The sequence below is a fragment of the Protopterus annectens genome, chromosome 1.part2 (genome assembly GCF_019279795.1).
Source record: "Protopterus annectens isolate FY-2018-M chromosome 1.part2, PAN1.0, whole genome shotgun sequence".
In the NCBI taxonomy this organism is placed as follows: Eukaryota; Metazoa; Chordata; order Ceratodontiformes; family Protopteridae; genus Protopterus; species Protopterus annectens.
In genome coordinates, this window is record NC_056727.1 from 551,212,280 (window position 1) to 551,225,212 (window position 12,933).

Sequence of the window (12,933 nt, forward strand, 5' to 3'; positions counted from 1 at the left end):
GCAACCAGTACTGTGGGACAACATATGAATGAGAAACAGGGCCTAGGTGTAAGACAAGAGGATCCTTGTTCTTTTAATACACAGTTCTGAGGGCATTCGGTCATGAAATGCCCAAGTTGAGCACTGCATGGGTGGTCACACTATCTACCCTAGACAGCGTAATTCACATCAATAATGAAAACTTCACTGAATCTCTGCACTGCAAGCAGATGCAACAGAGGGACAGGCAGCCTCACTGACCCACCAAGAACAAGAGAACTAGAACTCTCCTTCAACTATGGCCTATAAACGAAAAGTACAGCTGTGTACACTTACCATAAATGTAGAGTGTATTCACTGTTGCAGTCATCACATTTGGGTTATCTGCTTGCAGGTAGCCCTCAGGTCGGTTTGATTATCAAAGTCTTGGGCCCTGCGTCAGTTGATTTCTTATCTTCCATGATGTAATGTAGTCTGGGGTATAAAGCATGCAGCCGATGCCATTTTTATCAGTTTTTCTTGCCCCAGATGTCAGGTGTCCCCATAATGGGAAGCAAATACACCAGAAAGCTTTAAGCATAGTAAACAAGAATAGAGGTACAGTCAACAGACGTCAGGGCCTGGAGGGAGGGTAACCAGGACTGCACCAGTGAATACACTTGATCATCAACAATTTATGGTAAGTGTACACAACTGTACAATGTTCTTCGTGTTTCACTGTTGCAGTCATAACATCTGGGTAGATTCCCAAAGCTAAGGATGGGAGGAGGCAATTGTATAGCATTAGGACCAGCTATAAGGTGCTGCAAGACTGCAGTGGCAAAGCCAGCTCTTGATTTAGAAAAAATTGGCAAGTGGTAATGCTTGGTGAAGGTATGTACAGAACTCCAGGTAGCAGCTCCTAGGATGTCCCTGGTAAGGACTCCTCTGAGAAAGGCTGTAGAGATAGATGCACCCCTGTGGAATGGGGTCTTATCCCCAGTGAGGTAGGTTTTCCATGGTGTTTATAGCAGAAATTAATGCAATGGCCTATCCACTTAGAAATGGCCTTCACCTCTGCCCCTGCAGAAAATGCAACCAGCAGCTGTTCAGATTTCCTCAGAGGTTTAGTCCTGTTCAAGTAAAATCTAAGTGGTCTGTGCACGTCCAACGAGTGCAGTATTCGTCCTCCTTTGTTCTGTGGATTAGAAAAGAAGGTTGGCAAATGAATGGACTGATTAAAGGCCACACTGGATACCACCCTGGGCATAAAGGAAGGATTGGTCCTGAGGGACACCTTGTCCGCATGAAAGATGATGATTAAAGGCTCCACTGCCATGAGGGCCTGTAATTCAGACACTCTTCTTGCTGAAGTAATGGCTAGAAGGAAGGCTGTTTTCCAAGAAAGGAATTTCAACTCTGCATTTGCAGCTGGCTCAGAGGGAGGCAGAGTGAGCTTTTCCAACACAAAGTTAAAGTCCCAGGCTGGAATGGGGGCGATCCCGGGTGGTGTTAGGTTTTTGTCCCCTCTGAAGAATTGCTTCAGCAGTGGATGAGAGAAGAGGGGTGGCTCTGTATTATAATGTGCTGAAATGGCAGAGGCATGAATTTTGATGGAAGAAAAGGAAAGGCCCTTGTGAAGCATCTCAGTTAAGTATTGAAGAATAGGAGGTAAATTGGGTATTGTTGTGCCCATCCCTGGAGTTTAGCTCCATGAACAGAATCTTTTCCATTTTTCAGCATAGGATTTTCAAGTACTAGGCCTCCTTGCCTCCAGAATAACACCCACCACTTGCTTACTGAGGAATGGCAACGGAGAGATCAGATAAGGAAAATAGCCAGGCTGCAAGGTTCAGGAGTATGAAACTGTGGGTGCAGAATCTGGCCCTCCTGCTGGGACAGCAGGGCAGGGGTAAGAGGCAGGTGCCATGGTTCCAGCAGTGACACACTGCACAAAAGGGGGTACTACCAGTGTTGGCATGGCCAGTCTGGTGCAATCAGTATGGTCCTTGGTTTGTTCTGTTTGATCTTTAGTAGCACTTTGGAGAGGAGAGGCAGAGGGGGAAAGGCATAAACTGATAGGTTTTTCCAGGTGAAGGACAGGGCACCCACTTTCCAAGCTTGTCTGTGGGGAGTCCTTGTGCAGACTTTGTCCAAATTGTAGTTCTGAGGGGTGGCAAACAGGTCTATCTCTGGGCTCCCCCATTTGTTTCTCAACATGTTGAATATCTTTGATTCCAGTTTCCACTTGTGTGGGTCCATGAGATTTCTGCTTAGGTTGTCTGCCAGTGTATTTAGCTTGCCTGGCAGGAATTGAGCTTGTAGTTGCACTTGGTAGCTCAAGGCAGTGTTCCACAGAGCCATGGCTAGTCTGCAGTGAGGGTAAGAGTGGGTCCCCCCCTGCTTATGTACCACATAACCGTGGTGTTGTCAGTCTTTACCAATAACTGCCCTGGAATAATGTGGTCCTTGAAGGCTGTCATAGCATTCTGTACAGCTAACATTTCTTTCCGAAAGAGTCTCTGTTTCCATTTGCCCTGAATGCACCGCCCTGCCAAGTGAGCCCCCCCATACAGAGTCTGATGAGCCTGTTGTTAGGGGTTGGGAGGCAGGGGGTAGAGTGAATGGCAGTCCCTTGTTTAGGTGGCAGGCCTCTGCCCACCAAAGGAACTCTATCTTTAGACAAGGTATGATAGGAATCATGGATTCTAGGTCCTGAGAATGTTGACACCATAGGCTTTTTAGATACAGTTGTAGTTTCCTCATATGCAGTCTTGCATATGGAATTAGTAGAAAGCAAGAAGCCATGAACCCCAGGGCTTGCAGTATTTTCCTTGCAGAAAGCTGGGTCTTTGTGGCCAGTAGTTTGAAGTAGGCTGCCAAATGAACTTGTTTCTTTGGTGTGAGGTAGGCCATCTGGGAAGTTGTATTCAAGTTTGCTCCCAGGAATACAATTTTTTGGCAGGGTACTAGATGCAATTTCTTTTTATTTATAATGTACCCCAGAGAAGATAGCAATTTCTTTACAAAAGCCAGATGATTTAATTGTCTAATTCAGGCAGAAAGCCAGGATGTACTATCGACCAGGTATGGGTATATTTGAATATTTCTTTGCCTGCACAATGCAATGACTAGAGCTAGGCACTTTGTGAATTCCCTGGGCGCAGTAGACAAGCCAAAGGCAGTGCAGAGAACTGACAGTGCATGTAGCCTGCTCTGAAGCGTAGGTATCTTCTGCAAGATTCTCTTATTGGGATGTGCAGGTAGGCTTCCTTTAAACCCAGTGTGCCAACCAGGCATTTTTTCCCAGCATGGGAAGCAGCTGATGTACAGTAAGCATTTTAAATTTTGGGATTTCCAAATAAGTGCTTAGGACAGACAGGTCCAGGATAGGATGCCAGGAATTCTTTTTTGGGTACCAGAAAAAATCTTGAGTAGAAACTTTGCCCCCATTCTGCTTCTGGGACAGGTTGAATAGCCCTGATGCTTAGAAGAGAGAACTTGCTTTTGAGCCTCTGCCCACTGGCTTAGGGGTAGGTATGACCAACAATTTGGGGTTGGTAAGGAGTGGAAGTGGAATCTGTATCCTTGGGAAACTATATTTAAAACCCATTTGTGTTTGGCAAGGAGTTCCTAGTTTTTTGCATGCAGGGCGATCTTTCCCCCTGAAGGGAACAGTCAGCTTAGCAGGGCTTGGAAGGTTTAACGTTAAGTCATTGTAACAATTTACGACAGGGGGTGTTGTGTGTCTTACTTCTCCCAGATTCGGAAGTGGGAGCTCCCAACCACTTAAGCCTGTGATGAGTACCTTGGGACTGAAGCTGGGTGTTCTATTGGTTCTGGGTTTGGACCGAGAAGGCCTGGAAGAGGCAGGAAAGGACCATTTCTTAGAAGGCCAATGCCTACTAAATCTGGGAGGCTGTACTTGCAGGAAATCTTTAACAGTTTGTATAGATTTAGCTTTTTTCTCCATCTTTTTAAGTACTACTTCTGCTTTGTTGCCAAACAAGCGGTCTTAGTTTAAGGGAGGATCCAGTAATTTAGCTTTAACATGATCTGGCAAAGACTGCTCCTTAAGTCAAGAATACCTTCTAAGTACAGACCCAGTGACAGCAGCCCTGCAAGATGCCTGTAATGAATCAAAACCACACTGCAAAGTATGTGTTCCAACCTGCTCAGCAGAATGCATTAAATCCTGTAATTCTTTTTTTCAGCACAGTCAGGAATCATCATTTTCTGTTTAAGCAATCCAATAATATGCTGCTGATACTTTGAAAATGGCAGTTTAAGGCCCTAATGGCCAAAGTTGCAGAAGTGTATACCTTCTTACCCAATCTATCCAGGGCCCTGGAATCTCTTACAGAGGGGGTAGGGTTTTTGGCAGTAGTAGCCTTAACGCCTTTGAGTCCCTGTGAAATGGTCTCCGGATTAGCAGTAGGGTTCTTAAAGAGAAACTTGCGAGAGTCAGGTATCCTGTAATACTAGTCAGGTTTTCTGGGAGCTGGAGGTAAAGTGTCAGGGGCCACGCTAGATTCCGAGAAGGCATCATTTACAATGTCCAGTACAGGAGGGATAGCTAAAGGCCTATGTTGAGGTAGGAGTAAGAATTCCCTAAGCGTCTTTTTGGAGTCAGAATAATCCTGGCTTTCCCAGTGGAAATGCTCCCTAAGAGTATGCAAGGTTTCACCAAAAGAGAAATCAGAGGGAATGGAATACTCTGCATCAGAAAACTCATAGGTAGACAACGGCAACTCCTGGTCAAAGAAAACAGAAAAAAATTTCAGAATCTTGATCAAAAGAAACAGAAGGAAAATCAGTCCTAGGTCTCTTAGAGGGAGAAGGGCGTCTTCCCCTGGTTAGACTAATAAGGTCTTCAGCCATTCTTATCATTTGTTTTTTAGTCATAGGGGCATGACCATGCGGTCTGAGCATCAGTTTTATAGACATGGATCGAGTTTTAGGCCTAGAAGAAGATGTCGCCGGTTTAATATGCAAGTCAGTAGGCTTGAATACACTCTCAGAAGCTGGTGCCTGCACAGCGGCTCCAGACCCATCCAAGGTAGAGACATACGCAGGTTCCACAGTCGAAGCATCTCGTGGCATTCCGGACTCCGAATGGGTCTCAGTAGAGGCCTGCGAATCTGAAGTAGTGGGTATCAAGGGCTGCGAAAGCACCTCACGAGTACCAGAGAACTGGCAACTAGCTTAGGAGTACTGTCATCGGCAGATTTGGACCTATGCGGTCTCTGTCGTTATCTTTGTGTTTTTTCAGAATGTCCATAGTCTGGTAGCTTACCGAAGCCATTTCTGGACAATTGAACAGAGTACCAAAATATTTAGATGCGAAAATGAACCCAAGACGAATAGTTAAGAGGAATGAATAAGGCACAAAACCGACAGCGAAGTATGTCGTGCTGTGGGCATAGGCAAAGAATGCAGTAGAAATTAAAATCTTTATAGGAGGTATTTGCTTTCCACAAGAAATAAAATTCTTAACTTTGATTGACATCGGTTTAGAGCAAGAAAAAGGATCTCCAATGGGGTACTTAGCTTAGTTGAAGACTTCGGATCTGAAACTCGTAAACAAAAATTTCAGGAGTCGGCCAACTGGCACTTGCGAACTGCTTCTGCTTCAGGCACTGCACGGCAAGAAAGACTGATAAAATGGCATTGGCTGCATGCTTTATACCCCTGACTACATGACATCATGGAAGATGAGACCGCAACTGACGCAGGACCCAAGACTTTGATAATCAGGCCGACTGAGGGCTACCTGCAAGCAGATAACCCAAATGTGATGACTGCAAAGTGAAACATGAACATCAAGAGAAAACAAAAAACACAGCAAAGTTTTATTACACAGCCTTTAGTGGCTACTCAACAGCTCATTCCATGCAAACTGACATGTTGAATAATGCACTAGTTGCACAAACAGGGAAGCTGCAATTATCATAGGAAAGCTGCAAGTATCATAGGAAAATCAGAAATATAAGGGGAGTACCTTTCCGCTCTCCTTCTCAGTCAATGTATTACTTACTGTAACACTGTACAATCTTACATCACTCAAGGAGGCACTGTCAAGCACAACTATCTGGAATTTTGAAAATAACTATATGTCATCTGTGAATATCAACATGACTTGTACAAGAAAAATGTGTTAGAAATGTATCAGAACTGTATGTCAGGTGTACATCAAACTGCTGGTACAGAAGTATGTGCTGAAAAGGTTTGTGCAAAGTGCTTAAGATGTAACCACAGCATGCCCTACTGGAATAGAATAGAAATGTACATACACTATTATAACTGTCTAAATGTATATATTTTTAAAAGTGGAAACGGGGATATAGAAAGTTAATTTAAAAAAAAAAAAACAAATGAAATTAAAATACTTTATGGCAATGCAATAAAAAGATATTATCTTTTAGTTTCAGTGCAGCGACAGACACAATGTCTGTGCTGAGAAGTTTTCTATATTGTCTTGGAAGTGCTTTATTGTTTTATGACTTCCAGGATCTGCAAAGATCTCAGGGAAAACCACTGCGTATGTATTTTCACAGGTAGATGCTAAACACTGCAAAGCATTCAGCAGTGGGGGTTTGACCTGGGATATCTATACAGGAAGAATGCAGTGTCACTGTAATCACAACAACGCAGGTAAAAGCTGCACTCTCGAAAGCCAAAAACACAGCATCCATGGGACCGGACAACATCCCAGGCTGCGTTTTACATGAACTTCAGAACGAAGTGGCTACCCACTTAAGCACCATGTTCAATAATAGCCTCGCATCAGGCTTTGTGCCTACTGAATGGCGCACAGCAACAGTTATCCCACTCCACAAAGGGGGAGCAACCACTGATCCCGGGAACAATCTACCCATTAGCCTGACGAGCCTGGTCTGCAAGGCCACGGAACGTATCATCATGGAACTCATAAACAAAGACATTGGTAACCTCCAAACACTGGATCCCACCAAGTTCGGGTTTGTGAAAGGCAGATCATGCCTCCTGAACCTGATTGACTTCTTTGAGGCAGTCTCCAAAGCCGGGGAGGAGGGTAAGGTGGCTCATACAACCTATCTTGACCTCACCAAGGCTTTTAATACCATCCCGCATTCTGGAATTATAACTAAACTCAGTAAACTAGGTATGAATCCCTACGTCACAAGATGGGTTGCCAACTGGCTCACTGACAGAACACACACTGTAAAAGTTGCACACTCCAAATATGACCTCAAGGCAGTGACAAGTTCAGTACCACAGGGTTCCGTCCTGGGTCTCTCCTGTTTGGTATCAACATCTCTGAAGTACAGGCTAACACAGAAGGCCTCTGGCTAAGTTCACAGAGGACCGCAAACTAGGAACCATAGTCAAGTCCCCAAAAGATGTGGACATCCTAAAGAAGGGCCTCACTGAGACAGATGCCTGGTGTCAGAACCATGGTCTCAAGCTCAATGACAAAAAGTACAGTGTCATCCCCTTTGGTAAAAACTCCGTACCCATGAACTACCACATAAGCAGCAATCTACTTAACACCAAATGCATGAGAAGAGACCTTGGGACCCAGGTGGACAGTAGTCTCTCCTTTGATAGTTACATCGCCACAGCAGTCAGGAAGTCCTTCTACGTGGCACACCTCATCATAAAAGGGTTCTCATCCAGGAATAGAGAGGTCATTGTTCCCCTCTACTCATCACTCATTAGACCCATTATAGAGTACAACGCCCCTTTTGGAATGTACCTCACAAGACATCTGCAGCAGCTGGAAAGAACACAGAAGTACCTCACAAAGAGGATTACTGGCCTCAAACAAATGCCTTACAATGACCGCCTCAAAAAACTCCAGCTTAACTCCGCAGCATATCGCCTACTCCGAGGTGATCTCTGCCTAACATATAAAGCTATGTCAAACCCAGAGCTGTTGGACATGCTACGCCTAAAGAAATCTCAATCCCTCCGAGCTACACGCTCTAGGGACCTAAACCTTGTCACCACAATAAACAGGACACGCTGGAGGGATAGATTCCTGTCCCAGAGACTTCCTATACTCTGGAACAAGCTACCCATCTATGTCAAGCAATGTTCTTCATTAGCAGTCGACAAGAAAAATCTTGATGAGTGGATGGGAAATAGGAACTACACCTCTGGGATCACTTCTGTCTCTGCTGGACAGTGGCACAAGAAAATAACTTTCTTGGGTGGTGTAAGCTATGGAACCTTACTGGCTAGGCTTACGTAGGCCCTTGGGCCGATAGCTTAATACCTACCTATGAACCTATGATAATAAATGTCATTCTGCGGGCTATCCCAGCAGTAATATTTGATATATTAATTTAAGAACTCAAAGAGAGCAAATTCTGTATTCTGTCTTTGACATGACAAAACCAGCTAGATGTTCTACTCACCACATCTGCCTTGCTGCTCTAAGTGTACTAGGGTACAGTATAATTCTTTTATATAGTCAGGAATAAAACAAAGTTTAGAGGTTTTTCTTTGAGACTGTCCTGCAATGAGGTTTAATACTTTCTGTGAATCTGAACTCTGATGTTATGGTAAATGTTTACTTAATATTGTCTTGCTCTTTTATTATTAAATATATTTAATTATACAATGACCCCTCCCATTAATATTCCAAAACGTGCACGTTGATTGGTCAGCGTGCCCGTTGTAAATCAGACTTCTACTAAGGACTTTTTCCATTAGTACAAGTCTTTTTTTTTTTTTTTTTTTGTTAAAGCAACTGAGAACGAAGAGCTCCGTTGCTGTAATCTCGCTATGTTAAAGGAGTTTAACATAGCGAGATAGCTTAAAAAAAAAAAAGCAACGGAGATCTTCCTTTCTCCGTTGCTTCCACACATAGCTCCGACGTACTGCGTAAGCATATGCATGCGTAGTACATCAGAACTGCCGCAGAATACCAGCTAGCTGCGGAAGGGCAGCACGGAGCATTATACAATGCCATTATTTAAGAAATGTAAGTATTTTGTTTCTTAAATAATGTCATTGTATAATAGCAATAACACGCTTCAGGGTGCGGGTAATGCTGGATTTACCCACGGTTGTCTTTGTTTGGCCACTCGGGCTTCACCCTTGTGACCAAACCACACCAACCATGGGTAAATCCAGCATTACCCACACCGAGGCGTGGGTTATTGCTTAAATATTTCATTGTGGCTGATCTGTCTAGAAATACTTGCGTCCTGGGAGTACTTGCATATTTAGTTGGTGACAATGTGTATCCTACTCCTAATAGCCTTGCTCTCGGTCAAGCTACCATTTGTATTAATAGCAACATTACGTAATAAGACTGGACACCCTTTAAGGGCTGTAAAGTAGCAGATAAAGAGCTGGCTGGTGGCAGGAATAAACTACCTTATAATCTGGACAGAAGGGGGCATAGCTGGTAAACCTGTGCCAGCCATTCCCAGGGGTGTGTATAAAACAAATCTCCAAGTGTGTGTGTGTGTGTGTGTGTCAGCTACTTGGGCAGAGACATGAAATACTGGTTGGACAGACAAGTCTTTGAGGTGTTGGCTTTACCACTCAGTTGAGATCTCAACTCTAACTGTGCCAGAGGGGAGTCTTACTGGGGATGTGGAGAGAGGGAGAAACCAGCCCCAGACTGAATGTGGTCAGTGTGCTCTTAAGATACAGTGCACTTGAAGCAAAAAGCTGCATCTAGAAATACTGTGTGTACCTGTCATTCTCCCAATATACGTCCTCCACTGGGGCTAGTAATAAGGACTGAGGGGTGTCACAACTTAAAATGTATTTTGTGTGGAGATTCTATCCTAGACTTCAGATGAAAAGGGGCCTCATGCCCAGGTGGACTACTCCAATAAACAAATCCCAATAAATACTTGATCCTTCCCTAATAAAAAAACAGTTGCTGCCCTTGAAAAATGTAGAAGCTATTTTATGGACAACTTGTGTGACTAGTCTTGGCCAATGCTTTGCCTAAATTATTCCTCACCTTCTGTCATTTATCATTCTGTCCCACTATCACATGAGACACACCTACCAGAACCAGCTAGGGTTATCCTCAAGCGAGACCCCTTTCTAAAAGGCACTGTGGCCTTTGAACATTTTTCCCCATACGGGTGGCCAAGTAAAAGTGCCATCTCTTTTTGCAGCTCTTATGCTTCTGCACTTTTAAGTTTTCTTTTCTATATTTTATTTTAATGATACTACAGGTCCAAGAGTGTTGTAATCAGATAACCAGAAAAAAGGGTTCAGGAATAAAGCAAAACTTCCCTATGAATACCAAAAGAATGACGATCCCAAAATTGAGAGCTCTAGAGAAGAATTTATGAACACGGTGGTTACTTCTCCTAACCAGGCACATGGCAATGATGAGCACACTGGCAGTAGGCATGCAGTGCCCAAAAGGGGGAGCTAAACACCTACGTCACAAACTGAGATCTTCTGCTATAACTAATTCAGAAACATTTAAGTCAACCACCACAAAGACAATGAAATGAACTTCACAGAAAAACAAATGAGCAAAATTAAAAACAGACATAAGCAAGCAAATATGGTACAGCAGAAACTCTTGTATAAAAAGGAGTTCACCATCCCAGAGAGATTTTACCTACAGGAAAGAAGAGAGAACTTAATACATTCTGCAATTACAGTACACCATAATCTAACAAAGTTCCATCAAGACAAACTAGAATAAATATAATTTCGGAACACTACTACAGAATATACATAATGCTTTTCCATTACCAACAATAGCAACTTATAATAACTACTACTACTTCTCACACACGGTTTAAGGATCACGCTACCTGAATATCCAAACACTGCAAAACCGAAACACAAAAGGTCGCTGTTTTGCCTGTACCAGACTGTGACCTGGAAAAAAAAAAAAAAAAGAGAGAAGTTTAAATTACACTGTGCTGTAACAATGTCGGATGAAACATTCTTTATATATATATATATATATATATATATATATATATATATATATATATATATATACACACACACACACACACACACACAATATATATGTGGGTGTGAGTGTATGTGTGCATATTATATATATATATATATATATATATATATATATATATATATATATATATATATATATATATATATATATATATATATATATACATATATATATATATATATATATATATATATATATACACACACACACACACACACACACACACACACACATATACATATATATATATATACACACACACACACATACACACACACACATACACACACACACACATACACACACACACACATACACACACACACACATACACACACACACACACACACACACATATACATATATATATATATATATATATATATATATATATAAATACATACATACACACAATTGTTTTACTATGAGAATTATTTTGTACAGTTTTTATGTAGTTTTGACTGTGTGTTTAAAATTTTAAAAGTGTATGACAATTGATTGTATGCAATTGGGCAATGTATTTCAATGGGAAAAAGTTAATTAAGGAGTCTTTAAAATTTCAGAGGGTTGTTTTATAGGGTATCTGATGAAGTTGTAGATGAAAACGGGATTCTTATTGTGAACGTTAATATTTTTTGTCCATTCGTGTGTATTTACTGTACTGGCTTTCATTAAGCTGAATACTCGTGTTTGTACATCACTGTTTTAACATGAAAGCCGGTTGCCACCTTTGACTAGAGGTGCTTGCTTTTAGTTTATTGTTTTTTTCTTGGCATCATCCGTGTTTTGGTTATTTGAGTGTCGGATGGATTCACAGGCAGCTATGGCTATGGATAATGTGAAGAATAAGGGATCTGAATTGGGAGAGCTTCGGAAGCTCATTGGGCAGTTGACGCAGCTGGTGGGACTGTTGCCACCGGTTAGTCAATCTATGACTACGCTGCTATCGTCGCTACCCGGAAATCAAGAGGCACGAGGGAGTGTTATTCCGAATGAAGGAATGGCCGTTAACAACGAGCGAGAGGAACAAGATGTTTTTGGACTGGATACCGTCATTAATAGGAGCATGGACGGCTTTCCCAATATTTCTTTTACTAGAGACGAGAGGGGTTCTCCCACAGAAGCAAGAGCAAAGAGAGATACTAATGGTCTGCATGTAAGAATGGACAGGAATACCAATTCACCAGGTACAAAAAGACAGCTTTCAGTCATTCTTAACGTTAACTTTGATTTTAAATACAAGCTTACGCATTCCAGTAACAATGGAACTTACAAGAGAGTATGCTTGATTATTTGGATTTTTTTCTTCACAAATATAAGATGTTAGACATGGACAATGCATAATTGAAACACTGTTTATCCCTAAATATTGTACCAAAGGGGTTGAGAGTTAGCAAATACCCCAACAATGTAGTAGAAAACAGTGAATTTTACAACGATTTAATATCTGCTTTTGACAAATGTGGGTTTGAGATTATGAGAGCAATAATTAAAAACAATGATGTTGAAATGGAGAAATTATATTCTAAAATTGATTCTATTAATAAGAGTCTTACTAGTGACTTGTTGTTTGGTGTTCAAGAAGAAAGAAAAAAAATATGAGTGGATGGGAGATCGTAGGTTTACCCCGGCTATCACTTCTGTGTCACTGTTAGACAGAGGCACAGTATACTAACCTCAAAAAAAGGCAAAGCAAAATTAATTTAAAATGGGTGGTGAAAGCCAAACACACTCTGGCTAGGCTTATAAATGCCCTAGGGCAGATAGCCTAGTATGAACCTATGAACCCATGAACCTATTTGAAGTGTGGACCATGGGGAACAGGCATCATGCTACAGTGCGGAATGGAAAGATTGCCACTTCTGCACTGTAATGCAATCTCGGAGTTGGTATATTTAAATTACGGGGGGGGGGGGCACCCATGGGGTTTGCAAGGGGGCAAAACCCCCCCTGGTAGCAGCATTAGGCTAAGTTTGTATTTTACTCGTATGGTCGAGATTTGAAATATCGATCATATG

General features: G+C 42.1%; 1 protein-coding gene across 1 annotated transcript in view; it reads right to left on the minus strand.

Annotated features, from left to right (window-relative positions):
- The window catches only part of EIF4A3 (eukaryotic translation initiation factor 4A3), a 635,526-nt gene that overhangs the window by 528,196 nt on the left and 94,397 nt on the right, over positions 1–12,933 (minus strand). The window contains exon 3 of the mRNA XM_044060170.1: positions 10,746–10,812. Within this exon, the coding sequence (XP_043916105.1) occupies positions 10,746–10,812 (67 nt within the window). The remainder of the gene's footprint in view (positions 1–10,745; positions 10,813–12,933) is intronic.